Source organism: Oncorhynchus tshawytscha, linkage group LG13 (assembly GCF_018296145.1).
Source record: "Oncorhynchus tshawytscha isolate Ot180627B linkage group LG13, Otsh_v2.0, whole genome shotgun sequence".
Taxonomy (NCBI): Eukaryota; Metazoa; Chordata; class Actinopteri; order Salmoniformes; family Salmonidae; genus Oncorhynchus; species Oncorhynchus tshawytscha.
The window spans coordinates 63,141,194-63,157,146 of record NC_056441.1 but is presented as its reverse complement, the minus strand read 5'-3'; the positions used below and the strand labels follow the sequence as shown (position 1 = coordinate 63,157,146).

The 15,953-nt window shown below is 45.9% G+C and overlaps 2 protein-coding genes across 3 annotated transcripts; one reads left to right on the top strand and one right to left on the bottom strand.

Annotated features, from left to right (window-relative positions):
• Positions 1-1,650: 1,650 nt before the first annotated feature.
• Positions 1,651-7,649, top strand: LOC112234737 (vitronectin-like). The gene is made up of 8 exons (XM_024403021.2): positions 1,651-1,761; positions 1,994-2,113; positions 2,317-2,832; positions 4,056-4,195; positions 4,427-4,583; positions 4,823-4,975; positions 5,255-5,953; positions 6,076-7,649. Exons 1-8 carry the CDS (start codon positions 1,704-1,706, stop codon positions 6,198-6,200), a joined length of 1,968 nt encoding a protein of 655 aa, XP_024258789.1. The 5' UTR covers positions 1,651-1,703; the 3' UTR covers positions 6,201-7,649.
• A 466-nt stretch (positions 7,650-8,115) lies between these two features.
• Positions 8,116-15,791, bottom strand: LOC112265460 (scavenger receptor class F member 1-like). Of its 2 annotated transcripts, none has more exons than XM_042296133.1 (13): positions 15,287-15,791; positions 15,012-15,073; positions 12,612-12,713; positions 12,162-12,429; positions 11,721-11,984; positions 11,412-11,630; positions 11,107-11,235; positions 10,851-10,957; positions 10,586-10,694; positions 10,386-10,510; positions 10,068-10,205; positions 9,662-9,851; positions 8,116-9,485 (listed from the first exon to the last, which is right to left on the bottom strand). In XM_042296133.1, the coding sequence occupies exons 1-13, from the start codon at positions 15,385-15,387 to the stop codon at positions 8,444-8,446; spliced, it is 2,856 nt and encodes a 951-aa protein (XP_042152067.1). In that variant the 5' UTR covers positions 15,388-15,791; the 3' UTR covers positions 8,116-8,443. The 2 variants fall into 2 exon arrangements, with proteins under 2 accessions (XP_042152067.1, XP_024298543.1); XM_024442775.2 differs by having other exon boundaries at positions 8,116-9,491; positions 15,287-15,790.
• Positions 15,792-15,953: the final 162 nt, after the last annotated feature.

Here is a 15,953-nt window from a genome sequence, read left to right as displayed (position 1 = left end):
GCTTGTTTGACTCTTTTGTTTGAAAAACTGTAATTTTAAACAAACACTGTATAGCCTCAAAACATGGTTTAAACTATACTTTTTATAGCATGGTTGGTCAGTCCTTGCATTCATAGCTCTGATAACTATGATTTTTAGATTGGTTACATTTCTCCAGCCTCATCCCTCAGCTGTTTAACGAAACATTGGCGGGATAGGGTAGTCACTTTTTTATTGTTCAAATTGCAGACTGCCCCTTTAATGATTATAACTTACATAATTTACAACATTTACAAATAGTGTCAGTGATTCTCCTATCAACCAGACCAACAAGGCCACTCTCAGAAACTGTGTTAGGTCTACACTATTGATCACTTGGACATCTATACTGTGAGATTTTGGATTTTGTGCAACCTACCTAGTACTGTAGGCTTATGTAACTTCTTCAAAGTTAATTAACTAGACAATTGGAACTCAAACTCTCTCGCTCATTTTGAAAAGTTTATTCCCAAAAAGCTATGTCCACCAATTTTTCACGTTTGTGTTTTTTCATTAGAAATGATTGGTTATGGGTACCTTCATTTGTGTTTAAAATATTACTGTTCTCAGATTCATAGATTTTAGATGTGTATTACATTGTGTTATTTTTTGCTCAACGCTAATTATTAATTGTTTAGCTGGAATGGAATGTTCGTATATATTGTATATTTGACTATGATATGTGATTGTCTCAGCTAGCTATCTTAATAGTGTAAGTCGCTCTTGTCACGACTCCCACCGAAGGTGGCTCGCCTGCCTGTTCGGGCGGCGCTCGGCGGTCTTCGTCGCCGGTCTACTAGCTGCCACCGATCCCCTTTTCCTTTTATGTTTGTTATGTCTTATTGGTTGCACCTGTCTCTTATTTTGTTTTGATTCAGGACTATTTAAGCCTGTTTGGCCCGCCTGTTTTTGTGCGGGCTTGTTTTCTGTCAGTCGAGGTTGTTGTGCCCTGTGTTGGGTTGGACAATTTTTGATTATTCGCCTGTTGTTTTGGGCGTTATATTGGAGGCCGAAATAAAGTCCGGTTTCCTCATTATCCTCTGCTCTCTGCGCTTGACTCCGCACCCACCACTGTCACTTTGTGACAGCTCTGGATAAGAGCATCTGCTAAATGACTAAAGTGTCAAATGCAAATGTTACAGATCTCATATTACTGTATTGATTCATTTTGTAAAAACATTTTGTAATTATTGATGTCACAAATGTATAATTTGTACAGTTCTTTATTACAAATGTCGTTATTTGTTACTTTGACTATGTAAAACCAGCAGTACTACTTATTTCTCTGATAGTGAGGCAGATATATAGTGTTTTGCAACAACAACAAAATGCTCATTTGTCTCTGAAATGAAACCATCAAGGGATAGATGTCATTGAACAACCCCATGCCATGATTAGATTAGTGATAAAAAACACCAATCTCTTTCACAAGTTCTTTAAACGATGAACGCTAACTACCAGCATTTGATATAAAGCATTTTTGAGTGAAACTCTTTATTTACTTATTGCTTCAGCAAAAACAAGGTTGATAACAAGGTTGAAACAAGGTTTAAGTAAACATTCTGTAGAGGTGAATGACACTGGTAGCCATTGCATTGCATTTGTAATTGATTAGTAGCACACTGTTCTCTATCCCCTGGGTCCTCTCCGTCACACACCCAGAGAGACCCAGAGAGACAGACAGCATGAGGCTCAGGCTGATACTCCTGCTAGCCGGGCTAGCTACTGTGTTTGCTGCAGAGGGTAAGTATACCATTAAAATGATATAGTCTAGATTGACTTGAAAATGTAGTGGTGACGTTTTGGTTTAAATTAAACAGTTGTTACTGGTGAAGGAGAACTCATGAATTTCAAGATAGTATTTGGAAACTCAGTTAGGGACTATATATTGGAGTTGGTGGAGGTATTCCCAAACATTTTTGCTGTTCTGTAAGTAATTTATAAGTTTCCTCTCTGTGCTGTCCTTGTGTGTCAGAGTCATGCATGGACCGCTGTGAGAATGGCTTCGACTCCAAGAAGGATTGCCAGTGTGACACCATGTGTCGATACTACAAGAGCTGCTGCTCAGACTACGAGACCACCTGTCATATGAAAAGTAAAAAGAGTGTATATGTGTGTGTGTTTGTATATTGATTGTTAGAAGAGTCCCAGATTTCCCTTTTAACAACATTTAAAGGTAATATTGAATAATGCACCACTGATTAACATGGTAATGAGTTGCATATGTTCAACATTCATATAATATTTTGCTATTAATTCATTGCGTTATTAATTTAATGTGACCTCTGTTTCCTTCAGCACGTGGGGACACCTTTGAATTTGCAGAGGATGATGATGGTCCATTTACCCCTACAACGCCCGCCTTCCCGACCCAACCTGAAGACAGGGCATCCAGAACCTCAGGGGGCCAACATAGGCAACCCACACGCATCAGAACCCCCAACACCACCCCTACTCCTGCCAAAATTGCCACAAAGATAACCCCAGTCACAGAGCCAGCTAGAGGCGCAGCTCGAGGCCCACAGAGAGGCCAGGTCCCAGGGGTAGTCCCACTCCCGGAGGCAGCTAAAGCCACCAAGGCACCGTCGGCAACACAGGCAGGTAGAGGCTCAGATAGAGGCCAGTTCCCAGCGGTAGTCCCACTCCCAGAGACAGCTATAGCCACCGAGGCAACATCAGTCCTACAGACAACCACAGAGGAAGTGGTGACGACCACCAAGGCTCCGGTAGTAGACCCAGATGCTGAGCCATGCAGCAGCAGGCCCTGGGACTCCCTAATGCAGCTCAAGAACGGCTCTGTCTACGCCTTCAGAGGTAATGGTCTTCATGGGTCTTACCCCATCACCTTCAGGGGTAAGGGTCTTCATGGGTCGTACCCCGTCACCTTCAGGGGTAAGGGTCTTCATGGGTCGTACCCCGTCACCTTCAGAGGTAAGGGTCTTCATGGGTCGTACCCCGTCACCTTCAGAGGTAAGGGTCTTCATGGGGGTCTTCAGAGGTAAGGGTCTTCATGGGTCGTACCCCGTCACCTTCAGGGGTAAGGGTCTTCATGGGTCATACCCCGTCACCTTCAGAGGTAAGGGTCTTCATGGGTCATACCCCGTCACCTTCAGGTCTTCTTACTCCGTCACCTTCAGAGGTAAGGGTCTTTATGAGTCTTACTCCGTCACCTTCAGAGGTAAGGGTCTTCATGGGTCTTACTCCGTCACCTTCAGAGGTAAGGGTCTTCATGGGTCTTACTCCGTCACCTTCAGAGGTAAGGGTCTTCATGGGTCGTCACCTTCAGTCACCTTCAGAGGTAAGGGTCTTCATGGGTCTTACTCCGTCACCTTCAGAGGTAAGGGTCTTCATGGGTCTTACTCCGTCACCTTCAGAGGTAAGGGTCTTCATGGGTCTTACTCCGTCACCTTCAGAGGTAAGGGTCTTCATGGGTCACCTTCAGAGGTACTTCATGGGTCTTACTCCGTCACCTTCAGAGGTAAGGGTCTTCATGGGTCTTACTCCGTCACCTTCAGAGGTAAGGGTCTTCATGGGACTTACTCCGTCACCTTCAGAGGTAAGGGTCTTCATGGGACTTACTCCGTCACCTTCAGAGGTAAGGGTCTTCATGGGACTTACTCCGTCACCTTCAGAGGTAAGGGTCTTCATGGGACTTACTCCGTCACCTTCAGAGGTAAGGGTCTTCATGGGTCTTACTCCGTCACCTTCAGAGGTAATGGGTCTTCATGGGTCTTCACTTACTCCGTCACCTTCAGAGGTAATGGTCTTCATGGGTCTTACTCCGTCACCTTCAGAGGTAATGGTCTTCATGGGTCTTACTCCGTCACCTTCAGAGGTAAGGGTCTTCATGGGTCTTACTCCGTCACCTTCAGAGGTAAGGGTCTTTATGAGTCTTACTCCGTCACCTTCAGAGGTAAGGGTCTTCATGGGACTTACTCCGTCACCTTCAGAGGTGTCGGTGAGTGGGAGAAAAACACCAGGAGAGGTTTTGTTTATCTGTATCTCAATGTAGGTGTTTGTTTTGTGTCCTTTCCTAGGGGAGTGGTTCTTTGAGCTGGATGAGAAGTCGGTGATGCCCGGCTACCCCAAACTGATCCAGGACATCTGGGGTATCAGAGGGCCTATAGATGCTGCCTTTACACGTATCAACTGCCAGGGCAAGACATACATGTTCAAGGTGGGATGAATACCTTGGCTAGAGAGCGTAGATTAAAGATGAAATGTTGGTAGGACGGTAGAAGGTTGGCAATGGAAGTTATATCTCAAGCTGTCTGTATTTATTATACATTTTGTAAATGTAATACATTTGTTACATTGCCAACTTCACTGATATAAATTACATTTATTCATTCCAAACTTACATTTATTAATTTCAAACAGATTTTTCAAATTGCAAATCCTCCAACAGGGTAACAAGTACTGGCGGTTTGATGATGGTGTGCTGGAGGCGGACTATCCCAGAGATATCAACGTGGGCTTTGAGAAGATACCAGACGACGTGGACGCAGCCTTCGCCATAGCAGCCCCTGGACACCACAGCAAAGAGAAGGTCTACTTCTTCAAAGGTCACACCAAATCTTAAATGAAGAACATACCATACACTAGGCAGTTGCTAATTGATAAGTGATTGAAATAATTTTTGTGTTTAAACTTGAGAACACCTCTCAATGATAGTCCTCCTCCTGAACTTATTCAAATGATGGAAGATATAGCCACAATGAAGTGACTAACTCGCTGTTTCCAGTGTGTTTCTTTTCACATAATCTGTTTTGTTAACAGACCCGTTGTTTGTCTGTGTTCCCAGGTGACCAGTACTACCAGTATGAGTTCAAGCACCAGCCATCACATGAGGAGTGTATCAAGATGGCAGCTGAGTCTCCCTCCGCTCTGTTCACAGCCTACACTGACATCTACCACAACAACTGGGAGGAACTCTTCAACATGCTCTTCAGAGGCAGTAAGACGCTGTGGCGCTTTCTCAATTATCTTTTCTTGTGACCTCACTTCCTCTTTCCATTCCTCCTTCTCCAAACGCATTGGAGAAGAAGATCCAAGTCTCTTACCTGTGGACCTTCTCATCCAATGAGCATTGAGGAGGTGAAGAAAGACGATATAAGGAATCATTCATGGCACAATGTTGACTTTAAGAAAATGGTTGCTTAACAAACAAGAATAGTTTTCAAGCTAGCCCCCACCATATAATGCTACATCTCATCTGCCATTCTCTCTCCCCCAGTCCCCAACCACCATGGTGGGCATCGGTTCATCAACAAGGACTGGATAGGCATCAAGGCCCCAGTGGACGCTGTCATGACAGGGAGACTCTACATCACCCCCAGGCCACTGGCCCCACCCCTGTTCCCACCCGTACCCCCTTTACGGGACCACAACGACGGGAGGCGCCAGCCATGGGACCAACAGTGGGGGCAGTATGGTCAACAGGATCAGTTAAATGGACAGCAAAATGGACAACAATATGGACAACAAGGGCAACAATATGGACAGCAGTGGGAACAGCAGTGGGGCCACCGCAGAAGTAGGCGCCAGTCTTACTGGGGTGCCGGGACGGGAATGGCTATGGGGCAGGCGTTCACAGAGAAGGGGATGGATATGGGGAAACGATTCGCTGAGAAGGGTTTGGATCTTGGTCGGAAGCTGGTGGAAAGGAGGATGGCTATGGGGCAGGCGTTAGCAGAGAAGGGGATGTTTGGAGGGTGGGACATGCGCCGAACGGATGCCAGGGATGAAGACAGAGACAGGGATAGAAGGAGGGTTGACCAGGATAGGAGGAGGGATGACCAGGACAGGGGGAGGGATGACCAGGACAGAAGAGATGGATACAACTATGACTCCAGATACAACGCTGAGGGGAGGGCCTACTGGGAGTTTGTCAACAAGGGCCAGCCAGTGCAGAGCGTCTACTTCTTCAAGGGAGGTAAGGAAGGATACTTTATTGTCCTATTGCTTTTTTCTTTTTAGCCTCCCATTAAACACACACCCTAAGGGCACAGAACAACTCGAAATCCACCAGACATATTCTCTGTATTCGTTTTCCAGATAAATACTACAGAGTGGATCTGAAGACCAAGAAAGTGGACCCAGCCAGCCCTCCTTACCCCAGGTCCATTGGCAAGTACTGGCTGGGCTGCCCTGAAAAACACCTGGAGGCCGAGAAGAAATAGATTCACAACTGGATAAAGAAACATATGCAGTATGTCAAAACATGTTTTACATCAAAGACTCAAATAGACAGTAATTTAAAGCTGGATAATTAGAAGAATCACTTGAAAAATGAAAGGAGAGCCTCACACTCTAGGAGCTCCGATGCAATACTTTAATAACCTCATATCCAACATTTCGATAGACAAGCTGATACCCTGATGAAGACAGCTTGTCTGTCGAAGCGTTGGATATGAGGTTATTAAAGTATTGCATCTGAGCTCCTAGTGTGTGCGGCCCTCCTTTCATTTTTCAAGGGTTCTACTCCGCTAGCCAGCGCCTCGCCTAAATAGGTGTGCGTTTCTTTCGCCTCTAAATTAGAAGAATCACTTCACAAAAATGTTCTGTTATGAGGACATTTCTCTTTGTACCTGGAATACTTGTGTGTAATACTTTTATAATGAAACATTTTCTAGCTGTAAAGGGTACCCACATGTTATTGGGGGTATTGAAATGAATCCAAGGCTCAATTCAGTCAAAGTAGACTTGTAGTATTTGCGCTGTAGCTCCCCTTATTGGAGATCAATGAAGGCCCACCCATCTCTGTTCCCCACCCCCTCTGTTCCCCATGATTTGGGGCAAAGTTCAGCTGGTTGGTTGGTGTGCAATCTGAAGTCCACAAAAACACTACAGTGAATACTATAGTTATTACTGTAGTATTTACAGTTAACTATAGTATAAATACTGCAGTGAAAGAAAACTGTAGTAATTAATGTAGTATTTTTGCGGATTGTAGTATACGGTAGTATTTACTGTAGTATTTTTGCAGACTGTAGTATACTGTAGTAATTACTGTAGTGTTTTTGCGGACATTATTGTTGTATTTACTATAGTGTTTTTGTTTTAATATCTTTGACATAGAAGTGGAGGCTTTCACAGTGTGTAGTATAGTATTCTACAGTATACTACTGAATTCTATTGTAAACTGTAATAATTTTTACATGTGGCTTATCTCTCCTCTCTAATATCTGACCCAGTTTACAAGAGGGGTCTTTAAAGGTGGGATTGACAGTGTGATACAGAAACACTACTAACACCTAGTGAATGACAGGCTACAAAGACATCAACAAACACAACTCTGGACCACCAGGTCTCCATTTCCTGACTAGCGCTTTCAGTGGAATATGATGAAACTGTTTTTGGCTGCATAGAAGGACATGCTATGTGGGAGGCAAGCTTAACAGTGATCAAGAGGACGCAGGCTTGGCAAAACCTACAGATAGTACATAGACTATGCTAGCCTGATAGTAGACTATGCCGGGTAGCCGGGGGATATCTGTTCCAATGAGACACCGTGCTGCATTCTTTTACATTACAACTCAATTCCACAGCGTACACGGTCCGGACTTGTTGATTCACTGCTGATTTTTGGAAACATTCAGAAATGAGATTAAAGAAGATCAAGTCATCAATCGTCCATTCTAACCCTGTCTGTCAACCCCTCCTTAAATCCTGTACAAGCAGAAGGGGAGTGGCCACCATAGAGATGAATATAGTCTCTACAGATATGTCTATGGTGGCTTATTTTCCTTTATGTAAATCCCAATACAACCAAAATGCTCTCAACCCTACAATATTGGGAATGCAGCTGACAGACACCACAATACATCAGATGCATGGCAGGTTTCATCACTTGTTTTGTTTCACTCAGTGTGCATCCCAAATGGCACCCTGTTTCCTTTATAGTGCACTACTTTTGACCATGGCCACTATAAAAGGAATAGGGTGTCATTTGGGACACAGCCTCAGTGTTCCAGTGAATAATACATATCACAGACAGGTGATGGTTTGGGAAGGGTTGGTGCTGCCAGTGCCAACACTTTTAAATGGTTCAAGCTGGCACCACAGAGCAATGTTATCCCAGTGATGACAGACAAGTCAAAGTGAACAAAGTGCACAGGAGCATTTTTTGGTTTTCATTTGCATAGTTGTTTCACACATGGCAGTTACAGTGTCAATAACTTTTTGGTAAGGTGATTTGAACATGATCCTATTGTTACATACAGTACATATTGTACAGAACCATCATATACATATTGTAATTCATAAAATTGTATACTCAATATTGTAAAGATTGCTAGTTTATGTCAGACTCGACTGTTAACTCAGTAGAGTAGGCTAGTTTCCAAATTCCTCATTCATTAGTAGTCGAACTACATACTCAATTGTGAGAAGAGACAGAGCACCACAGTCATTGCATCTGAAATTAGGAATGCATAATCATCACGTTCTCATAAAGGTTAGGTCCATCGTCCACACCAGCCACCACTCCTTCATTGGCGATGACTTCACTCAGACTAACAGTGTCCGTTACAAATCCAGCTGGCCCGATTGTTCGATATCCACTATCAGTCTGCATCCCAGGGTCGCCGTTCTCTCGCCTTACCCCTGACCTTTCACCCCTAACCTCTGACCCAGCGACCTCTGGCACGCTTTTCAAAATGGAGGACAGGGGCCTCTTGGGCGTAACGGTGGCAGGGGTGTCCTCTGGTGGGGGTTGAGTGTTAGTGCCAGCGTCTGTGTTTCCCATGACAGCAGGGGAGCTATGGTGGGCGTGCTGTTTCCTCCTACTGGGTTTTCTCATAGATACGCCTTCCCCTACAGCACCCTCCACCCCCGAGGGTGGGGGAGCCCCCTGCTCCCACACACTGGCCCTAGTCCCCAGCTTCCTCCTGGGGGGCTTGATGATCCCCTCCGCCCCCGGGCTCTTCCCCTTGGGCTTAGTTCCCACCTCCTGGTCTTTGTGTCTCTGGAGGCTGCCTAGCCTACGTAGCATGGCCTGTACCGGGCTCTCCAAGCTGGGGAGCTCTAGTTTAGACAGGGGCCTCCCCACCCCCGCCTTCCCCACTGTCACATACACTGTGGTCACTTTGTCCATCTCTGCCTGCTGGCCATCGGATTTGGACCCTGGTGTTTGCCCTCCCTTTCTGGGAACAGCAGCGTTGGATATGGTGCGTCCTACCACTGCTCCAGGCACCTGCAGGGTAGACATGGCTCGGGTCGGGGTAGCAGTCCACCTGTCCACATCGGGGTCCCCTGCTTCACCACTGGATTCTGGGTCTTCTAATGGTCCAGTCCCACCTCCACATCCACATCCATCCACCCCCCCCTCCGTCTCTTCCCCCTCTGAGGCATTCCCTCCCTGGGCCTGGAGGGCTGACAGCATCAGGACCCCCCAGGGGGACTTGTGTTTGGTGCGGGGTGCCCCGGTTGTCAAATCTTGGGCAGAGCCTCGGCGCTCCTTGGGACTGAACCTCGGATGAGATGAGATTGTACTTTATTAATCCACAAGGGTCATTTTTTTGACATTCACTCAACATTAAAAACAATCACAAAAAGAGAATTGAAGTGCTGCGTAGTGTGGTGTGGTGTGGTGTGTGTAGTGCCCAATGTCCTCATCAAGATGACTACGACCTGGTGTTACCTGGTGCCTTCGGCGAAGGAGACGGAGGGGCATTTGGACTTGGCGTTGCTGGAGGTGCGGGGGATGCCAAAGGGGAGGGACATGTCTTCTGCACTAATACTGAAGGCAGAGGGGTCGGGGAACATGTTACACTTAGAACTCATCTCGTGCTGGAACTCCTGGAACTCACCGCCTGCAACTGCAGGGATGTCTGAGGGAGGAAGAGCGGGGGAATGGAGGGACAGGGAGAGAGAGAAAAATGGAGTCAATCAAAACCCAAAGGGTTGAACACACACACACACACACACACACACACACACACACACACACACACACACACACACACACACACACACACACACACACACACACACACACACACACACACACACACACACACACACACACACACACACACACTGATTACCTTCTCTGGGGGGGACACAGTAGAGCACCTCTCCGGTCTCCTCATCACTGTCGAAGAAAGATCCCTCCGTCACCCAGCCTGAGGAGGGAGGCTCTATGAAGCTGTGGTTGAACGTCAGCTCAGGGTCGTGGTGTGACACTGGAGAGAGAAGCATTTATTATTTTTATTATTGTCATAATAATGTAATACGTATAGTATGGACACCAGTCCCTTTTCCAAGTGCATGGATAAAAACTTTCAGAGCATCTAAGTACTGGAGTTTCTTCCTTACATAGATACAGACATATGACATGATCTCTAGTGTGATATTGTACTGACCTGTGACTCTGGGTAGCCCAGAGGACCAGACAGAGATACAGGGTACAGCAGAGCTCACGTTGGCCAGGACGTTATACACATGATGCTTCATACGGACAGAGGTACCACCGTCACCCACTGCTACCCTGTAGGACCAGAGCAAGGTCAGAGGAACACACACACACCTGTCTTTGTCATCAGAATTATATACACACACACACCTGTCTTTGCCGTCAGTAGGTCCTCCACAGCAGCAGCAGCAGCAGACCAGACCCAGCAGCACCAAGAGCAGAGGGACCAGGAGACCAGTGATCAGAGCCCTGTGACCACCTGACACCACACACACGCACACACACAAACAAATGTGATTCAACCTCACATATTCCTTCTTGAGGAAAAACTATCCATAGGCCCATCTATTATTACTATTCATTAGCTACACATTATCCACCAACTAGCGCTGTATCCAATAGGAGGAGTGCATACTGTATGGACACGCCCCCGTTGCTGGGTGACAGGCGGTTCCCTCTCCACAGTCACAGACAGAGGAACAGTTAAAGCCATACAGCTGATCTGGACAGGTGATGTTACAACTGGGGACACAACAGAGAGAAACCTGTTAGTGACAGCAAGATACACAATCCCAGCAAGATGTCTAAATCAGACATTATTGGATTGGAGAAACGCAGTTATTTGAAGCATTGTTTCACATCACTTCTGTCTGCTTTCTCAGTACTCTCACCTCCGTCCCTGGAACCCAGGCCCACAGACACAACTTCCTGTCACGTGATCACAGTGGCCATGGAAACAGGGGCTGCACAGGGAGCGGCAGGCGTCCCCGAATGTCCTGTTAGAGCACGGCTCGTCACAGCTGCAGACATACAGAGTGGCCCAGATAACAGAGAGACAACAAAACTATCAGCACTAGAAGAAAACACTGAACCTTTTCAGTATCATTGACACATGCATGTCTGGGAAGTGGAATTACTGTAAAAACTCTCAGATACGTTTCACTGGTAGTTCGCCAACAAACACACACACACACACCTGGGTTTGGTCCATCCTGGGTCACATCGTGAACACGCCCCCGTCCTGGGGTCACATGGTTCACCGTTCCTGCAGCGTGGGCACGCCTCCTGGCAGTGGTTTCCATGGTAACCATGCGGGCACAGACGGTCACAGTGTGTGCCATTCCACCCAGGCTCACAGGCCGTACAGACACCATCAACCACAGAGCACGACTGGCCTCCTTCACAGTGGCCACAGCTACATAGGAGGGGAGAGAGAGACATCCACAGCAAATGACAAGGCTGTACCATCAAAACATCAGTGCAATATCCAAAAACACTCTCTTACCTCAGTTTACAGCCACTGCCATACTCCCCAGGTCCACACGGTTCGTTACAGAAGGCTCCCTTGTACCCAGACTGACATACACACTCCCCGCTGACGGCATTACACTCGCTGTGCTCCAGGTCACAGTTACAGCGGCGGTCACACGTCGGACCCCACCACCCATTCTGGCATTCGCACGCCCCCGTCTTCTGTTGGCAGGATGATATGTAGCAGCTACATCGAAGACTGCACTTCTGACCCCAGTAATCCGGGGCACACTGACACCTGCCAACAAACCTTTTTTAAGAAAACATATATTTCTATTGTGTTGTAGCTATTGTGTTAAAATATATGTGTGTACACTGTCCTTTTAATTATTAAATTACAGGCTAAATTGTATCAAGTGATTCAGCTTTTAGCTAACTAATGCCTCCCATTGTAAATAAACCCATTCTCTCTCACCTGCCGGTCAGTGGGTCGCAGGTGGAGGTGCCTGGGTAGCACTGGCACTGCTTGGTACAGGTGGGTGTCCACCAGCCCTCGTCGCAGGTGCAGTTGCCGTGTACGGGGTGGCAGTGTCCATGACGGCCACATTTGCAGGTGTTCTGGCAGAGTGGCCCCCAGCGGTTGGAGAGGCACGTACACTTGCCCGTGATCGGGTCACAGCGCCCGTGAGGGTGGCACTTGCACAGCTCACGGCAGTCCGGTGCCCAGAACTCTGGAGGGCAGCCTGAAGAGGGAGACAGGCTGTAATACTTCAGTAGTTTCCACTTAATTACAATGTTCTTACCCTTTTATTCCTGCAATGTAAAGCACTACCAAAGTTGCTATATTGACTCTTGTTGTGTTCAAAATATATTGTTTGAGTGACACAGCCTATGTAACTTAAACGTCAGAGTTGATTTGACTTACGTGTCTTGCAGTGGGCTCCATAGTAGCCAGGGCGACAGCGACAGACGCCCGGGTATATACACACCTCATCCTGCTGGCAGGCCTGCTCACCATCACACACAGCTGGAGTCATAAACAACAGACACAATGCTGAATTATACAATACTACCTAAACAAGACAAAAAGCCTGTTCTTATGTGCCCTGGATGGTTTTACACAATTTACCGTCAGCTGATACTCATGTAAAGTACACTCCTCTCCCCTAAACTGATACTCATGTAACGTACACTCCTCTCCCCTAAACTGATACTCACATAAAGTACACTCCTCTCCCCTAAACTGATACTCATGTAAAGTACACTCCTCTCCCCTAAACTGATACTCACGTAAAGTACACTCCTCACCCCTAAACTGATACTCATGTAACGTACACTCCTCTCCCCTAAACTGATACTCATGTAAAGTACACTCCTCTCCCCTAAACTGATACTCATGTAACGTACACTCCTCTCCCTAAACTGATACTCATGTAAAGTACACTCCTCTCCCCTAAACTGATACTCACATAAAGTACACTCCTCTCCCTAAACTGATACTCATGTAAAGTACATTCCTCTCCCTAAACTGATACTCATGTAAAGTACACTCCTCTCCCCTAAACTGATACTCATGTAAAGTACACTCCTCTCCCCTAAACTGATACTCATGTAAAGTACACTCCTCTCCCTAAACTGATACTCACATAAAGTACACTCCTCTCCCTAAACTGATACTCATGTAAAGTACACTCCTCTCCCCTAAACTGATACTCATGTAACGTACACTCCTCTCCCTAAACTGATACTCACATAAAGTACACTCCTCTCCCCTAAACTGATACTCATGTAACGTACACTCCTCTCCCTAAACTGATACTCACATAAAGTACACTCCTCTCCCCTAAACTGATACTCATGTAACGTACACTCCTCTCCCTAAACTGATACTCACATAAAGTACACTCCTCTCCCCTAAACTGATACTCACATAAAGTACACTCCTCTCCCTAAACTGATACTCACATAAAGTACACTCCTCTCCCCTAAACTGATACTCACATAAAGTACACTCCTCTCCCTAAACTGATACTCACGTAAAGTACACTCCTCTCCCTAAACTGATACTCATGTAAAGTACACTCCTCTCCCTAAACTGATACTCATGTAAAGTACACTCCTCTCCCCTAAACTGATACTCATGTAAAGTCCTCTCCCCTAAACTGATACTCATCTCCCTCTCCCCTAAACTGATACTCATGTAAAGTACACTCCTCTCCCCTAAACTGATACTCATGTAAAGTACACTCCTCTCCCCTAAACTGATACTCATGTAAAGTACACTCCTCTCCCCTAAACTGATACTCACATAAAGTACACTCCTCTCCCCTAAACTGATACTCATGTAAAGTACACTCCTCTCCCCTAAACTGATACTCATGTAAAGTACACTCCTCTCCCCTAAACTGATACTCACATAAAGTACACTCCTCTCCCCTAAACTGATACTCATGTAAAGTACACTCCTCTCCCCTAAACTGATACTCATGTAAAGTACACTCCTCTCCCCTAAACTGATACTCATGTAAAGTACACTCCTCTCCCCTAAACTGATACTCATGTAAAGTACACTCCTCTCCCCTAAACTGATACTCATGTAAAGTACACTCCTCTCCCCTAAACTGATACTCATGTAAAGTACACTCCTCTCCCCTAAACTGATACTCATGTAAAGTACACTCCTCTCCCCTAAACTGATACTCATGTAAAGTACACTCCTCTCCCCTAAACTGATACTCACGTAAAGTACACTCCTCTCCCCTAAACTGATACTCACGTAAAGTACACTCCTCTCCCCTAAACTGATACTCACGTAAAGTACACTCCTCTCCCCTAAACTGATACTCACATAAAACTGATACTCACGTACACTCCTCTCCCCTAAACTGATACTCATGTAAAGTACACTCCTCTCCCCTAAACTGATACTCATGTAAAGTACACTCCTCTCCCCTAAACTGATACTCATGTAACGTACACTCCTCTCCCCTAAACTCATACTCATGTAAAGTACACTCCTCTCCCCTAAACTGATACTCATGTAAAGTACACTCCTCTCCCTAAACTGATACTCACATAAAGTACACTCCTCTCCCCTAAACTGATACTCATGTAAAGTACACTCCTCTCCCTAAACTGATACTCATGTAAAGTACACTCCTCTCCCTAAACTGATACTCACGTAAAGTACACTCCTCTCCCCTAAACTGATACTCATGTAACGTACACTCCTCTCCCCTAAACTGATACTCACGTAAAGTACACTCCTCTCCCCTAAAATGATACTCATGTAAAGTACACTCCTCTCCCCTAAACTGATACTCACGTAAAGTACACTCCTCTCTCTGTTGTCTCCATCCAGTGCAACAGACAAGAGTGGAAGGATTCCTGTTTGAGAAGGGTAAACAAAATAGATACTGTAAAGCATAGTAGGAAGTTTCTTGATGGGACTTTATACTGTGTTTTTTTCATGAAATAATGGAAGATTACAATTATGAAGATAATGAGAATGTTTCATAAAGCAAGGATATATGTCTGGATAGAAAAGGCAGAAAACGAAAGTGAGAAAAATAAAGTGTGAGAGTGTAATGTGGTCATCACCTGGGGTCCTGGCAGACATTTCTCCCTGAGGGAGCCAGTCTCTGAGGGGAGGAGAGGGAACAGCAGAGCAGTAGTCCTAGACCCGTCAGAAACTGGCCCATGTCCACCCCACAACCAGGTACCAGCCCACAATAGGCCTCAGAACGTGTCCAACTCACAGGAAAATCCCTTTCTCCTTTTCTTCTCTTTCGGTCACTCTTCTCTTCCCAAGTCCAGAAGAGGACAATGGAAAATGAAGTCTTCTCTCTCTTTCTCTTTATGTTTCTCTCTCGCTCCCTCAATCTGTCTGTCTCCTGTCACTCTCTCGTTCTACCTTTATTTTCCCTAGTCCAGCTCTGTGGTCTTGTAGGCCAATGGAAGGCAGTCTTTCTCTTTATGTTTCTCTCTCCCTGCCTCTATCTGTCTTTCTCCCCAGCCAGCTCTCTTCAGTCATTAGTCTTGTAGTTGTATGCCCAGCCTGACTGAGCAGTCCAAACCCGTCCGTTTCCTCTCCCTCTTTCCTGGGGAAGTTAGAGCCACTTCCTCCCATTCAATCTGCCTCAGTAAGGCTTTTTTAAGACATCACCACATACTGAGAGATTATGGAAAGAGGTGAGCAGCATATTTAGATGTGTTTGTATGTGTTTGTGTACTGTACATCTGTCTTCCACACAAGAACACACACTCA

What these genes read in the sequence shown, in the direction of transcription:
- LOC112234737 (XM_024403021.2), top strand. Translation starts at nt 1,704, where the DNA reads ATGAGGCTCAGGCTGATACTCCTGCTAGCCGGGCTAGCTACTGTGTTT. An exon ending in TACTGTGTTTGCTGCAGAGG is followed by an intron (nt 1,762 to 1,993) that starts GTAAGTATACCA and finishes CTTGTGTGTCAG; the next exon opens with AGTCATGCATGGACCGCTGT. An exon ending in CTCTGTCTACGCCTTCAGAG is followed by an intron (nt 2,833 to 4,055) that starts GTAATGGTCTTC and finishes GTCCTTTCCTAG; the next exon opens with GGGAGTGGTTCTTTGAGCTG.
- LOC112265460 (XM_024442775.2), bottom strand. Translation starts at nt 15,387, where the DNA reads ATGGGCCAGTTTCTGACGGGTCTAGGACTACTGCTCTGCTGTTCCCTC. An exon ending in AATGTCTGCCAGGACCCCAG is followed by an intron (nt 15,074 to 15,286) that starts GTGATGACCACA and finishes CTTCTCAAACAG; the next exon opens with GAATCCTTCCACTCTTGTCT. An exon ending in CCTACTGACGGCAAAGACAG is followed by an intron (nt 10,511 to 10,585) that starts GTGTGTGTGTGT and finishes CTGGTCCTACAG; the next exon opens with GGTAGCAGTGGGTGACGGTG.